The following is a 17390-nucleotide window of genomic DNA, read 5'->3' as shown; positions in this document are numbered from 1 at the left end:
AATTAGGTAATTTTTGACAGATATTTACTGAATTCAGCTTAAGAAACAATGTTTCTGTTCACCCAAAAATGCATTTTTAAAGTAAATGATAATTTGCTTAGATTTAGTTGAAACTGATTTTCCACTACTTGCTTAATTTCTCTGTGCTGGAAATAGAACAAAATTACATACATTTGCATTACAGCCATAATAAATGGAGTAGTTTTTTAGAATGAAGATTTCAAGAAGACATTTGCCTTTGTGTTGTCCTATAAAATTAATATGTTATTTGAGGAATCTTTTCAAGATGTTCTGAAAATCTTTCAGAAGTAATCTTTTTTTAGGATTTATGTAATTGATCTTTATAACTATCTGGACAATTTGAGAAATTAATTTACTTATTCATCTATGTGAATTATCTATTTCTTCCTAAACTGCATATGTGGATAAAATGTACGTGCACACACGGCACAACTTAAAGCTGGCATATCTCCTTTTATAAGATCTATATTAAAACAATATTTATAAGCTATATTCAAAATCCGTACCTTGTTGCACTGCCTACATTTGGAGTAATTTGTTTGGGAGAGCTTAATGTGGAGATGGAGTACAGAGTAGTTTCATGGCCTCAATCAGTGATCTTACTGCAGAAAAAAAAAAAAGATTTCTGTTTCTCCCTGTTTACTTGTTGCCTCTGATTTTGATAAAACCAAGCTAGTGTCAGCAACTTGCATATTCCCTTGTATCATGTTTTAATTTTGACATGGTTAACTGCAGTTAATTATTATAAATATTAAGGTTAAAATATTCAAGCAGTTTTTGCCAGCTACATTTTTTTAAGGCATTTCAGATAGGGTTGCAACGTGCTGAAATCACGTGTGACAGCAGCACAGGTCTGAGCCAGCTGAGCCAGTCTGAACAAAAAGAGCAGAGACGGTGCAGTTCTGCAGCCTTCAGCCCTGGTTGCCCCCAACGTGCATCCAGAGTCCTTGGCACAAACCCACACTGACACCTCTGCTGCCAAGTCTTGCATCAGGTGCTGCTTGAACACACCAAAATAAAACCACCTGGTATATTCCTATATGCTATAATTGCACCTTAAGTGACCTTTTTAGAAATGCTTTCACTTTCTGTAGGGAATGCTGCACTTTCTGTAGGGACAGAAGGTACATGACTTGTTCAGAGCCCATACTGTTTAACTGTTTAGCAAATCCACATGACCAAAATATGGTCCATTTAGTTGTGTCATCATAAAATCAGCCCACCTGTTTGCACAGCCATTACCCGGGGATGCTCTGGGCCAGCAAGGGGACGTGCTGCGTCTCCTCAGCTTCCTGCCGCCGCCAGGTCCAGGGCGGACGCAGGAACCGTCAGAAATCCTCTCACCGTCTTCCTCCGGAGCCAGACGTTTTGCATTGTCTAACTCAGAATCTCAACACCAGTGCCAAATGCTGTTCTCTGCTAGATCTGTATTAATCAGCATTGCCAGGGGAAGATTCAAATCAATGCACCTTTCAGCTTTGATAACAGAGAGGCTTTCGATAAAAAATAATGAAATGCCCAGAGCCCTACAGACCAGAGACCTGACGACGTCTGTAAGTTAATTCTGTGAATTAGTCTTCCTGGAGCATCTTATTAAGGGTTGATAGAATTATTCACTAAAATCCTTATAGCATACAAACTAAAATTCATTGAAAAGTACCTGCTAATTTTCTTTAATCAACCTCAATAGGGAAGATGGAGTTTTGAATTTTGCAGTTGTTCCAGTTCCTATCCATCCACTTAAAATATTTCACACGAAATGAAATTGCACCTTCAGTTCTTTTAAAATGTGATGTAGTCACAGAAGTCTTGTTTTGTGTGATGTTTAGGTGAACAAATTCTGAAATTAGTTGCTCACTTTTAGTTATGCGTCTCTGCCTATCCCATTAAGAATGCTGAAATGATCTCCTGTCCTGCCATGCAATGCACTGTCCATAAATAGCTGATATTGGTATCAGAATGCAACTTATAAAAATATACATCAGAAATGAGTAAATTATTCAGTTGCTTAATTAATCAAGTCCTCAGAGTACCCATCTGAGAATTAAAAAAAAGACATGTTTGAACACACATACTTGTATTTGGGTTTAACTGGCATTCCAAATGGCAAAATACAGACTGAACTGCAATTAACCAGCTGTAATGGGCATAGTTTAAATTGTATTTGTTGTTTTCTCCAAAGTGATAAGAAAAGCTCACATCATAGTCCTTTAATGATCTATCCACTGTATATCATTAACATTTGATTACACAAAGTGCTTATAAACACTGTTCTACCTAATGATTTGAGAAATAAATCATGCATGTATAATTTCACCTAGTGTGAAAGAGTCAGCAGAGGGTTATATAAAAATAAGGAACCTTAGTATTTATTGCTACTTCTTATATTCCTTATAATGCTCATTTTTCTTACATACTTGTTAGACATTTTCACCTAATTCGTTGAATGCTGCATTTATCTTCTGCTTCCTCTGTACTTTTGAGAAAGTAAGGTTCAGATATTTTCTTGCTCTCCCAGTTTAGCTATCTTCCCAAAGCTGCATTTAACCCATTGAACACCTTAGGATGTGCAAGTGGTTGCATTACCTTGAAGTTTCTTTTAACAGAGAAAAGTCAGTGTAGTTAACTCTTTTGTTAGAAAAGTGCACTGTGAAGCCAAGCAGCTGTTAAATCTTTTGGTGAGGAAAGGGTGAAGACATATGAAGGGCTGCGACATTATTGTAATTAAAAGAAAATAGTGTAGGTCACGTGGGCAGCTCTTTGTTATACTGTGGGTGTAACCTGGTGACCGGTTGTGATACGGTGGCACGTGGGCAGCTCTGCGGTTAGGGAGTTGGGTGTGAAAGACACACACAGAGGAGCCCATGGTCCTGTTCTAAAAAAACCCATGCTATGTTTTGATGTTACAATAGATTTTTGAAAGACATTTTCTTTTCTTTCACACAGTAGCAGAACTGTGAATAGTATAGCTCTTGCAGGATATATTACGTATTGGATCATTATATAGACTGCCTTATAAAATGAATCGCAGTACTACTGCAGAAGCAAAACAGTTCTGTAAGGCTCCATGGAGACATGATCTTTACTCACAAAGTTCAATATTCAATTTGAGATTATTTTCTTTAAAAAGGATTAATTAATATCTACACTACAGATAAATTCTTCTGTCACTGTGCATGGTAATGCCATTAATGTTAGCTGATTTACTACATAGCCTAAGGTGCAAATCATTTCATCGGTGGGTAACTATTCATTTAGCATATGGGACAATTTCATACATTTGACTTTCCTGATGTGAGCAGTTATATAAATATGATTTGTGAGAGTAGTCTCTCTCCGTACAGTAAAGTGGATAGCACAAACAGTTCAAGGAGAGTAACTGTTTAAAAATGAAACTTAAATGACCAGCATGCTAAGACACTGTCAAATTGTTGCCTGAAGCAAACCTTAATGGCTATTTTAGGGATTCTTGGGAGGAAAAATAGCTTATGGTGTTAACTGCAGCTAATAGCTTACAATATCAACAGATCTTTGACCGTAGTAATGTGAACATGAGTTGGCTAACACATGGTTGGGAAGTCAGCCATAAAACCCACACCAGTCATTGCCATTACAACAGCGACATTACCGTACTCATAGTGCACGGAATTCACATCAACATGATTTTCAATCAGTAACAGCTGCATCCAGGAAAATAAAACTTCCAGCAAAGAAATAATTAAATTTGTACAAGCCTGTCTCATTGATAACAAGTCATCATGAACAACTGAAAATAAAAGGATATAAAATTGCTAGTAGCTAAAGCATGAAGAATTGAAACAAGGACTAGGCTGATGAACTGTCTGAGTTACAAATTTATTCTCAGTGACTTGCCATTGTAATGAAGTGGGATGAGTGAAATGTGGTTATATTTGACATCTCACTGGATCTATGTTATCCTAAAAGAAAATACACGAGTTTTTTACTGAAGAGTTATGATGTGCTTCTCTCTTGACAGATAAGTTGATTTAAATTTTGAGATGCTTAAAAGTATTTTTTAAATCCCTAAGTGGCTCTCTCCAAGTACAGATACGCTTTTATAAGAATAAAAACTGTAATGCTGCATTGTATGGCCCATATTTTGCCTTAAATAGGCACTCTGGGTATATTTTAAAATGATTTTGTGTGAGATATGTCTTGTCTAAACCTAAACCTCTGCTTTCTCTGGTGAAAGCATTACAATCTCTATAGTGTACGTACTAATAACCGTGAACAGTCTTCGTAACGAATAGCTACCTAAGCTGCCTACATCCGTAAGAAATATATTGCAACAGAAGCAGATCCGTGGAGTGAAACATTGCTGAGGAACGGACACATTTTGGGGATGGGAGATTGCTTTGGGGGGCCGCCACACTGGGCGCATGGAGCGCGGCTGCCTGCCGGCAGCAGGAGCGTAGGGGAGAAGCTCCAGGCGACACTGATCGGAAAGAAATCAGGTCTGTGCTCTGAGATGGCTCCGGGATATGAACCAAAACACAACGGGAAATTCACCTCAGAAGTGCACCTCTGAGCTCTAAAATAAACATATACTTGTCCCTCTCTGCTCGTATGGGATGCTGTGCAGTGTCATTCACACATCACAATTCAGTGCTGTCATGGAATAGTAGAAAATGATTTTAGGATTTCCCTGACCAGAGGAAAATAGCGTGCTCAATGATTTTCTTGTCTGAGTGGATTTGGCCAATGGATTCATTATTTAACAAGTGCAAAATGTGGGAAACGTTATGTATCAATTATAGTTCACCTTGTAGGATACTGATTACAATACCTTGTTTTCCATTGGTGTAATTTTGCTGCATGGTAAGTGTTCAGATTGAAATTTTCATGCCAAGTTAGAGGAAAATCCAATGTTTTACTTCTGTTTCAAATGTTATAATGGCTGCTTAACTATGAAGGTCTTGTATTGCCATCTCTTGGAAAAAAGACTTGATAATCAATGAGTTGAAAAACTCATTCACATCTGACCAAGTTTAATGAATGTACAGAGATCTCAGTATTCCTATCTTCACTTGTTAACATCTGGTAGCTCATTAATTCTTCAGAAATTGACCCTATTTGAGATGCCATGTAAAGCATAAACGGATGAAAAAAATTTTGCGAAAGCCGTAGTGGAAGCCAGTGAAATGCAGTGAGAAAAAAATCAGAATGAAGAGCTCAGACTTGGGGGAAACATTTTCAGATTGAAGCCTTTTGGAATGCAAAACAATTTGTAATAGTTAGAGGTGAGATATTCTGGTGAGACTACAGGAAGAAGTGGAGGAAAGCAGTACATATGAATTGGCATTTGCTCACTATATCACAGCCAACGGTATTACTCTTGCAAGAACTAATTGGGACCTGAGTTAGATGTAGATGTGAAACACTCATTCGTTAGTGATTCCATAAGTGATATTTTCCTTATATTGATTACAAGTAAAAAAATTATCTTGAAGTCCTAAAACTAAAAAATGGTCAAATTCCAACCTATTTTCTTAGAAACTAACATTTTTAAAGTAAAAACTTTCATAGGAAATATGACAAAGGTAAAAAGAAGCCAGTTTCAGAGGAAAAATACATTAACTGTAGAAGAAATGCAAGCACGTCAATTAAAATAAATATCTTGTTCAGATTTATGTACACAATTTTTTGGATGAGATTTCTTGTCATAGTCCTCTATGGAAAAAAATGCTTTCTCACATAGTATTTGTTGAAGATGAAAATGCTTTGTCTTTAAAAAACTCAGGTTTCATAGTCAACTGCTCACAAGAGAAAAGGAATGTAATTTTAATAATTAATATTTCTGGGTTTAGACTTTAAAAAAATCCAGTTAGTTACAAGTTGCGGTAGTAACAATAAATTCTTGCAGAACTTTCTAGGCATTCTATGGTATCTCCTACTGCAAAGAGATGTCACCATAAAAAAAAAAAATGAAAATACCATGTTCTGGTAGCTCTGTGCTTTTAAAGTATGATCTTTACTGGCATGGATGTACTATTTGAGCCTTATATTTAAAGGTCATATTAACTTAAGTAGTTTGATGATATGCATCCCAGGAATAGAATATGATGATAGCCTGCAAAAATTTCTGTTGCTTTCCCCTACCCCCAAACACAGTGTTCTATAAAGTGTAGATATTTATTCTTGCATGGCAACATTTTATTTCGATAGTGCCACTACAGCATGTGTGTCTTTACTTTTCATTTCTGAAAATCTCTGGAGTTTCCCCCCACCCCCCACAAAGCCTTATCTTTCTTATCTCCCACTGTCACACTGCGCTGACTATTGTAAAATGGGGTAAAAGCCAATATCTGTCAATCCAGATGTAAATGAAGTTTCCTTACACAAAATGACAGTATAGTACTAGGAGACATTTTCAGTTTGGAGATTTTGTGTACAAACTGGGAGGAATGAGAAGGCCAGACAGAGCCGCTTATTTCTATGGCAACACAATGGTGTGTCTAGCTCACTATTTTTCTCCTTTTATGATTTTATAGATCCAGTGAAGTTTAATATTGTCAAAACCACAAGAATTCTAACCCCCAGTCTAATCAGAAATGGTAATGCATAAAGGACAATCTGATATACAAAAACATATATAGGGAAAACGTCAGCTGTGGCTTTTGGTAACATGAAGGCAAATTCATAACTCACTCTGGAGCTGCAAAACAATTCTGAGTGCTCCAGCTTTGCATTTGACTAATGGTTAAACTATAGTTTAGGTCAGAAAACTTCCATCCTTCCTTCCTGCGGTATATCGCTCCCCCACACTGTTGATGTGCTGTCTTAAGGACCACCATTTTCCCTAAACCATGAGGCGATCCCCGCTCGTAGGACTTGAAGTACTTTGGAAGTTTCATAGAAGTGTCAATAAACTCCTGACAGCTGTATGCAGGAGTAATTTATGTTGAATGAGCAGTTTATGCATCAGTGGAGCTAATTAAAACACTTTTCTTAAACAGCTTTGACTTCAGAATGAAAGCTTTCACATAAGAATCAGATCTAAACGGTAAATTTAAGGTTTCCCATTGACAACAGAAAATCTTCTTAGTGTGTTCAGGTTTTTTTTTTTAAATATAAATTCTAAATTTTATCCAAAAAGCAGGATTTTTTTTTCACCTAACCCAAAAGAACTACTTGAAGTAGACAAAGCACATTTTAAAAATCTACATAATTGGCATTTTTACAAGTTTCGATAATTCAGCTAAATTTGAGATTGGGTGTGGTTGAGCTCAAAATGTATGTGTCTATATGGATAATTAACATAAAAGCTTTAATCATATGAATTTCCATTTTATTAATATTTTAGGAACTTACTTAAGAAGAATGAGTAAACTCAACACCATATGCTGCCCTCGCAACTTGGTTACTCTATTTTAACGGCTCTACAGAACTCCATTTAAATGAGAAAAGAACATAGTCTCTTGTTTTTCACAGAAACAGGACTAAATAATGCTGGGCTGTATACTAGCAGCAGAAGGCTGCAAATTTCTACCTCTCCTAGCATGAAGTCACATGCTATTGTGAAGGACTATGTTTACCTGAGTCTTTGCATTACTAGTCATATACATTTTTAACGTGTTGATTAAAAAAAAAAAAAACCCTAATCACAAACTACATCCTGCTTACAAAAAGAATTAATGGCTTAAATGTTATGTGTGTTATTGAGACGTAGGAAAACTTCATTGTCTGACAGATGGTCTGACACCCACATTAAGAAATTCATAATTCAATCTCAAAAAAAAAAAAAATAAGGAAGAACATATGTGTTTGTTGGAAAAGAAAAAAAAAAATTTATCGATCATTTTTTTTGTCAGTGCAAGCACATATGGCAGTTCCATTTTCTATCACTTACCAATTACTTTCTATTTAAAATTTAAATGTCACTAAGCAAGGAAAAAAGTTGGTTATTAAAACATAGAAAAGATTTAACTAAGAACAATCACTGCAAGAACTTTACACTAATTGTTCATGGAAATTAATGGCCATCCAATTAAATCAAACTTACTCATTCCATTCTATCCTTGCTTTTGTTTTCTTTACATGTTCCTCCCATTGGTAGTTACTGTTTTATGATTATTTCCCAACCATCTGTTGTCTTTCCTTGAGCCAAAATAATTTCCCTTTATAATTTTAGTGAGTAATCGTGTATACATTATTTTCACGCAATTATATGTCTACTTACTAATCCTAGCTCCTCATTCTTGTGTAAATACTCACTAACTGGAATGATTTGCCATTTAAATTTCTAGTGAACTGAAATCTATATGCAAAATTTAAAACTTCCAATTGTTATCTCTTTGCATTGTTATGAATGTAATGATAATTAAACATTTAATTCAAATCTCCAGACACCAAAAGGTATATGTAGGTTAGATGGATATAGATGCAGAATGAAATGGAATTGTGTATCGTAAAGGTGGTGAGATGTTGGACATCTTCAGAGATTACACTGGGACAGGGAAATGTAAAATGCAATTCTGCGCTTTTGACACCAGCAAAATAAATGGTTAGGAAATGCATGACAATACAACAATACTACTTTAAACTCTTCGAAAGGAATTTGAAGGAGTAGCTACATTTTGTAGATATTCCAATAAATAGCTTATAGTATTTTTTTGTTAAATGGAGATATTTGCTGTAACCTAATATTCAGAACAAATTAAACTGATAGCAAAACAGAGAGTTCTTTGCTAAAACAGCTCATAAATAAATCTGTGCTGTTTATCGGATATTATTGCTGGGAGAGGAAATGATCAGCAATCTGGCTGTCAGGGTTCTTATGCTGGGTTGAAGAACTGACCTCTCATCACTGTTTCTCAGGACAAACAGGGCATGGTCAGGACTTTTTGTAGATTACCCAGGTGAAAAGGAGATACAAAGCAACAGTGCTCTTACAACATCCCATAGGATTTCCTTTGTAAATATAGCTGTAATTACTCTGGGTGATTTGTAGCCCTAAAGCTGCTAGGAAGTGAAGAAGAGAGAAGTTTTATGAATTCATACAGTTAGAGTCCTTTGGCTTTATAGTCAGCCTGGCCTGGATAAAACACAGTAATGTCATCTATTGCAAAAGGATTGCTGAAACATGGTTTGATTGTAAATGCACAGTAAGTGATCTAAGTCGTGACATGAAATTATTCTAAACAGGAGCAAATGTTCCCAGCGCCGTGTGGGATAACCACACCTACCTGCTTTGTGACAATCTGCAAAGAACACACACACACACATTCAGCAGTTTTCAGAAATTGCAATCCTAACTTGAGATATCTGAGCATTTTTTTCAGTGAGGGAAGCCTGTTCACATTTGTTAATATCATTAAGGTGTTCTTGTTGCAAATCAAATAGCTGGTGTCATTATTATCTGAAGTAGCATTCCAGGCACATTTAGATAGCAATATGGAAATGTCTGATAGATGCACTGCACAAAGTCCCTTTCTTTTCTAATGCTTTTTAAAAATACTCAGATTAATGATATTTTAGAACAGCATTTGTTCTGATTAGTGGTTTTAATGTCAGAGATAATGACCTAATTCCTTAGTTGTGTATGCAAGTACATGTCCAGCTCTTTTAGCTGGTTAGCAGCAATAGTCTCATATTAAGAGTTTGAATACAACAAAGTAAGAGATTGTTAGGTAGACCTTTTTTGGTAGTCCAAAAGGTAAATGTATAAGAATTTGTTGTGGCTTGCTTCATTCTTTCTCAGACACAATAGCAGCTTGGCATTAAAGTACTTTTCAAATTTTTTTTATATGGACGTCAGTCAAATTTCATTGACTCAGTGTTCATTTTGTTGTAGTTTTCTTTTCCCTTGCTCTTTTGGGACATGCATGTGTTTAAATTATTCATTAGGTTAAATGCTTACCTGCCCTGAATTTAAGCAGAATTTGATTTCCCCTCCTTCTGTGCAACTCTGAAATTCTGTTTCTATGGTCAGTGTTGATACCTGTGCAAAAAACATTGTTCATGTAATGGTCCTAATTTGTTTGCGTCACTTCATAAATGGTTTTCCTAACAATATATCATCTAAATATGCCATCTAATTTGTTCTGTTACGTGCCGACTTCTAGGAGAGTAGTATTTCCCCTTCAATTTTACATCATTTTCTTCATTTCTTTTCTTTGAAGCTAGTGTACTGTTCAGGATGTTATTATTTAAAGTTTATTCAATAAAACAGATGTTGTGTAGGTGCTGCTGGTAGGCAGGAGGTGCAGAGTTGGAAGTTCAAGGGTGTGAAGTATGTTTCCATGTTCATAATGTTATTGGTAGCAACAGCAAAAAGTTCTAAAGATGAATAAACACAAGTGCTCATCCTGGAAAGTGTAAATGTGATGTCACATAAGCCTCTAAAAAAGGATGCCACTTTTGCTGACTAGAGGTATGATAGGCAATCCATTTATTATTTCCCTAAAATACAGGGTTTTATAGTCTATGTAATCAGCTAAACTCTCAGCTTAAAAAAAATAGTGTTTTAACATCATCAGCACCACCTGGAACTACACCAGTGGCAATGTGCTCCACAGTGCTCTCGACTACCTACTGCTGGTGGCCATCAGACTTGGACTGGCTTCTCTTGGTTTACACTTTTTTCTTCCTAGCTGAAAAGGCTACTACTTTATCCTTAGCATGAGTGAGATCATCCTGGTCTACACAAATGAATGTAGTATCCAGACTCTAACAACAGGCTTAGGAGGATTATACCCTACTACAGCTCTGTGAAGAAACCTGGAGAGGTATAAGCTATTTCAAACTACCATACACTCCATATAGTTATGAAATCCATGGAATCAAACAGATGTTTGTTTTGGTTTTTTTTTTCCAAGCATAAAATATATGACTACTTGAACTAGAGTTTTATTTTAAACAGCTGTCATAACTAGTATTTTACAGTCTCCTGTTCTCTCTAATATGCCCACTTCATCACAACATTACTTTTTACCCACAACTGAAGTCAGAACTTGGGTAACTGTGATGCACTGCCCAAATAAAATATTTCTGAAGTTGTTTCAGGCTGTTGGCTTTTCTTCCACTGCTGCATAACAAGCATCTAATACCTTGTTTTAAGTTATTTGAAAAAATTATTTGCGCTTGTGCTGCCACAGCTAGAGTCACTCCTAGTAGCCAACCTGGTGAGTTTAACAACGAGCAAGAGATTCTCTGCACTACACTGCGCTTTGCAGTGGAAATACAGATGCTCTTAATGTTCAAATCTGTCCTTTTCTGTTGCTGGAAAATTCTTTATGCATGGGTGAGGCACATGGCTTTCTTATACAAATAATAATAGAAATGCACATAGCATCCAGTAGTAAAATTCACATTGATTCCAATGGTACAAACTCAACTCTATCAATGGTCTTATTTGTTGAGCTGGTTAGTGTCACAGAGACAAAGAGTACATGCTCAGGCTGCCTTTTTCTACTTCTTTATTGTATACTAATTAAATATTAAACCAAAAGTAACCTCAAAGTTTGAGTCTGCAAAATATTATTTTCACTATTTCCAGTCACTCTCTACAACAACCTTTCTTATGTGTGCTCTATTACTTTTAACGAGAATATCAGCAGAACACAACAGTATTGATTCAATGCTCAAAAATATGTCTGGCAGCAAGGTGAGTTTTCTGTTGGCTTGTCAAAGGCTTTCTTAAATGCCTCCTCTCCACCCCAGCAGTGATAGTAACTAGATTGTCATTTGCGGGGGGGGGGGGGGAGGAATTGTAAAGCAAAATCACATTTGTCCTCTTTTAGCCTAAAAAAACCCCAAACCAAACCAAAAAACTCCACACACACAAAAAGTGGGGCGGGGAAGACCATTCTCTTATGCTGTTCAGTATACGGCATCCCTATAGCTGGAGATCCAAATCATGCTAACAAAAAGAAAATAGAATAAAAATAAAGCAAATGGAAAACATTAGGATGCAGGACACTGTCTAGTACTTTGCTTCACTCTGTACTACATGACAGGAATGGTCAGCCTGCTGATCAGGCTGACGGTGGAACAGTTCTGTCTGCTTCAGCCAAGGAAATCAGGATTCCCCAGCCCTGTGGGGCCCTCACTGTTGTCACCTTCAACTTAACTGATGTTTAGGATTTGCTTTGCAACTCATATTCACCATTGTTTTTATGCATGTATGTGTGTAGGAGAAGGAAAAGGGACGTATTTGTCTCTTACAGCAAAGTCACATCAGTTACAAACTTTAGGCTTTTCCTGCGAGCCTTTCCAACATCTTTACCTGTTGCAGAAGAACATGTTCTTGAAATTTAAAAGCCTTAAAATGGCAATATATACTTGTATTGAAAGCAGAGATAAATATGATGAGCTACATTCCTATTTCATCAGGTGTGTGACAATACAGAAATGAAAAAGGTCAGGTTTAGGGTGCACTTGAGTACATTTTTACACTAGTTTCCTTCGGGGAGATCCACAGGCCAGCCTTAGGACGCTTGAGCCAGATGTGTTGTTGAGGTATGTGTGGAAGGATTTAGGCTCCTGCTAGTTTCATAAATTCGTCATTCCTGTGGATACTGGAAATGTGAACTTTGTAATTTTATTAAAAAACAAAACAAACTAACTCACCAAAACCCACCAAAGACCTCTAGTGTATAAGCCAAATCAGTGTCTCTCCCTACGCTGAGGTTGTAGTTGTCTACAGTGCCTTAGATCAGCCCATTTCTCTTCCTTAATTACAACAATTCAAGAAGGACTGTGAATGTTGGGCAACATTATACAATTGTGGTTCAAATTTGAATGCATACTGTTTACAAGCATCCACGTAGAAATTAGTTAATAAAGTAGCAAGTGCAACAAATATATTTTATGATAACATATATTTCAACTACCACATTCTTAAACCTGCATATCAAAAATTTTAAAAATGTCCACCCTAGCATGTTGTGCTGCACTGCAGACAAAGTGTACGTGCATTGGGTACGTGTCTGCACAAAAATGGAGGAAGGAAGAGGAGAAAATTTGCTTCCATTCATCCCCTATTAATCTTTATATTTCTGTGTTAAACACTTATGGGACAAAACACAGTAAAAATGGCCATGAAACTAGCTATCTGTCTTAAAGGAGCAGAAGATCAGGAATTTTTGTGAAGTGCTCTGAAATTGGAAAATTATGGGAGGCTCAAGTTTACTGATATAATTCAACACATGCAAAGGCTTTTAGGCAAAGAGTATCTCCTACTGAAGTGTTTCTTTACACAGTTTCAATATTGATATAGTTATAATTTAAATACACAATTAATTTAGATTTATATTAATAACACGATTAGTATTTACTTTCCTAACAAAGCATCCAGACCCTTAATTGTACGTGCCTATCACAAGAATAACAGGTGCCAAAAGATTTCCATCGCAATGTGCCTGAAGTAGTCAAGTGATTTCCAACTCTCTGCGTTTAAATGGTATGCATGCGTCTGCCCCTCATCTTTCCTGAGAGCATGTGTGCACGGAGCAGTGAAATGTAACGTCACGCAATACATACCAACCAGCTGCACATCAGCTCAGGTGCCAGGCACCGTAGCGGGTGGCTCCACGCTGCCCTTGCTTTTCCCGGCGTCTCTATTCTGCAATGTCCATATTAGACATATGCTTAAGCTAAAGAGCGGGTATACAAACACACGTCTCTGTTATTTTTACTGTACACTCTTTAGACTTCTGCTATGTAGTGTTTTAAATATAAAATTCCTATAGGGAATTCTTAGAAACCCTTATAATGCTGTAAATCCTTTAGTTAACAGAAGTCAGGCTGTTTAAACCTAATCACTACTGTGTACTTGACAAATACATCAGGATACTGTATTCACAGAGCGAAGTTGATACTGTCATTCATTATTTTATTACTGTACATTAGACAAATTGTTCCACTGAAATCAGAGTTCTATCTGTCATGAAAAAAAAAAAGTCATTTGCATCTTTCTGGGAAAGGCAGGATTAATGTCATCAAATACTTAGAAACTCTTCTACTCAGAGGCTATAATTCAATTTAAGATAACTTACACAGTAAGAAACAACTTCTAAAGACTCTGGAACAGAAGTGGCCAGAACATTTTACCCATTAGCAAATGCCTACTTCTGCAACTTGCTTCCTGAAGGGGAACTAGATACTCTAACTCAGCCATCTTAAGTTTGAAAATGCATGATAACCACTCAAAAATCATTGTCTTTGGGCTGTTCTGGATTTTTTTCTAATGTGCTGAGAATGCTATGAGCCAGTAAAAATACACAAATGAAATGCCACATTTTTACAGAGATGCAAGCATGTATAGGAAGAACAAACTCCTAATGACTAAGAACAGTGTATGTGCATTTTATATATATATATATAGCTATATATATATATAGCTACCAAACGCAAAAAGGGAAGATAAATAACATTGTAAAAAAAAAACCACAAACCCCTTACATTAAAAATAAACATGGTCTTTAGATGTTCATAAAGCAGTGTGTTTTGGCATAAAACTGAAAGAAAAACCCAACTTGACTCTGCATTGATCCAAGTCCTGTAACTGAAGAAAACTTGGGTTGACATCAGACCAGTATTTCGTAGAGCAGAATTGACAAAATTATATTTTAAATAACGCCACATTTGTTGTTGATCATGAGAAAGATGCCATGAAGAGGTCCAGCTTTTCCTCTGTGACCAAAACCCTCCAGTTCTGGCCTGATTTTGTTTTCCCTTTGCATAGGAAGATGATGGCTGCTCGTCAGCATCGCAGAGCACGCCGTGATTCAGCACGATTTCTTCCTAAGGGCACGGCTGACAAAGGCTGGATGAATAGAGGTGGTTTCACATACACTGGCGGAACCCTGCAGAAGTCTTGGCTGAACTCTCTAGGGTTGGCAATGGCCATTAATCTCTCACATGAGCACTAAAACTCTACTAATGAGTGCTTTTTTCACACACATACAGTAGCACTTCCAAGCACTTTTGGCATTGGAATTAGTATGATCTTTTGGGGGCATCAAAAGTATCCCAGCAACCAAAACCTCAGGGTATTGCCCTGCTATTGTGCTTCAAATTTTTGTAAGTGTCATGACAGATTTTTTATTATTATTATACAACTAAGACATAAGCCTGCTGCTGCAGCTTTGTATTGCTACATCTCTCTCACCCATTAAACTGTAAATCTCCTTGAACAATGTCAAAGCCGTTCCGCATATGGTACATGGAGCCTGAAACTAGAGAGTGCTGAGCAGGAGTCCTCTCCGTCCTGCTTCTCCATCCGTTCGTACCGGACACAGCATCATGCCGCTGTTCAGTATTGCCCAGTTTGAAGCACCGGTTTCATTGCCCTCTAACAGCAAACTTGAACTCAGTTAATAGTTTTTCCTCTGCCCAATTTGCAGGAGAGCTGCTCCCTCTGCTGAGTTTTCTGTCGATCGTCACCGGCACCTGATGTCCTTCCTCACCATGCTCGGCCCCAGCCCGGACTGGAACGTGGGTCTGTCAGCTGAAGACCTTTGTACCAAGGACTGCGGCTGGGTTCAGAAAGTCGTTCAGGATTTAATACCCTGGGATGCTGGCACAGACAGCGGCGTTACCTATGAGGTATGCGGCCTATTTGTAATGTATTCAAAACATAACGTCTACCTTAAAGCAGTGAAGAATGAAAGCTATTGGATCTATGGTAACACCATAAATGCCTTTATACTACTCTAGTAAGAATTTTGCTTATAATTAATTAAAAGTCATTTAGACAGATGCTAGCTACAGTTACTGTCAGTCGTTGTGTCTGAATTCCCTGAGTGTTATTATTAATGGGATAATATTAAATTCACTTGGGATATTATTATATTCGCCTATTGAATAAATGGAGGTCTGTTTGCTCAAAACTAAGCATTAAGGTGTCCAAGCCCTTTGAAACAAATCTGTGTGCCATCAGCAGCCACATCAACTTGAGTTTTCTACTGTTTCAACCCAATGCCAACTATTCTGCTTGGCACAGAAAACTTAACTGTTCCTTACAGCAGGGATTGAAACTCTGGACTTCTCATCACTACAAGACTCTAAAATCATCCATTTTCTCTGTCTCCATCCCTCTCTCAGTCTAGGAAGAGATTCACATCATCCTCAGGTAAAGTCCTGTTTTTGACCAAATGAGTTATGTCAAATTACTGAATTGGTTAGGTCTCCATAGGTGACAAGTGTACCTACCCTATGTGTCTATGCAGACTGTATAGACAGCTGAAATTAGGCAAGATTAGTCACAGCCTCAAATACCATACATATTCCACATACCCCACATATTTTCAGATGAAAAAAATTGTGGGGGTTTTTTTCATTCAGACCTAGTCTGTTTAGAACCTAAGGAATTTCTCCAGTTATAATGCAGCTCTGGAGGCATACTGGACTTTTTTTTTTTTTTTAATTAATGTAGTTACCTAACCACACAACAAGGCACACATCTTATTATGAACCCAGCTTCAGGATCGAATCCTAAAATATTAGTGAAGTGCTTCCCAATAGAGAAAAAAACCCAATACCTTACCATTAAGTATGAATATACCAAGCTCATCTTATATTGGAATTTTCCAGTTTAACAATCTGGAGAAATTTCAATTTCTGCAGATGAATTCTATTATTAGGAAAAAAATAATAGTTTCTTTTTTAACTTGTTTTTTTTCTTTCTGATTGCAGTCTCCTAACAAACCTACAGTGCCTCAAGAGAAGATCAGACCACTTACAAGCTTAGATCATCCTCAAAGTCCATTTTATGATCCAGAAGGAGGATCTATCAAGCTGGTAGCCAGAGTTGTCATTGAGAGAATTGCACGCAAGGTATAATATATACATAAAATTCTCAAGCAAGCAAAAAACCCCACTTCATAAACAAAAAAAACCCCAATCCTTCCTCTCCCCTCCCCCCCAAATCTATACTCCTTAACCTACCCGCAGCAAAGATAATGGCAGAAAAGAACTAAAACTGTTTTGTACATTTATAAACTGTCTTAAGGTATTATTTCTCCTACTTCTGGTAATTACTGCATCTGTTTAATTGAGGATTTATTTTTTTTTAAGTATGCATAGGAAGTAGAAGAGAAAAAAGTGCTGCAGATGCAGCAGTGCCTCACAGTACGCTGGTTTAGCCCCTCTCACTGTGTACACCTATGAGTTTCCTGTATTCAATCTCCACAATAATTTCTTTGCAGGGGGAGCAATGCAATATCGTACCTGACAACATAGACGATATTGTGGCAGATCTAGCACCAGAGGAAAAAGAAGAAGGTATTTTTTAAATTAGTTTGTGCTGCACTAATTTATATTTTGTTCCATTCTCCACTATCATTTCTAGATAAAGTACAAAACTGACTTAGGATTCAAAGTCCCACTCAGCGTCAAAAAGTGAT

The 17390-nt window shown here is 36.9% G+C and overlaps 1 protein-coding gene across 2 annotated transcripts in view; it reads left to right on the top strand.

Moving 5' to 3' along the window:
* Positions 1-17390, top strand: part of SPON1 (spondin 1) — a 203666-nt gene that overhangs the window by 179534 nt on the left and 6742 nt on the right. For both annotated transcript variants that reach the window (XM_075755244.1, XM_075755245.1), the window contains exons 8-10: positions 15390-15591; positions 16681-16821; positions 17193-17268. In XM_075755244.1, the coding sequence (XP_075611359.1) occupies positions 15390-15591; positions 16681-16821; positions 17193-17268 (419 nt within the window). The remainder of the gene's footprint in view (positions 1-15389; positions 15592-16680; positions 16822-17192; positions 17269-17390) is intronic.

This window comes from Balearica regulorum, chromosome 5 (assembly GCF_011004875.1).
Source record: "Balearica regulorum gibbericeps isolate bBalReg1 chromosome 5, bBalReg1.pri, whole genome shotgun sequence".
Taxonomy (NCBI): Eukaryota; Metazoa; Chordata; class Aves; order Gruiformes; family Gruidae; genus Balearica; species Balearica regulorum.
Note: the sequence above shows the minus strand (reverse complement) of the source record. Positions and strands in the feature narration are given on the sequence as shown.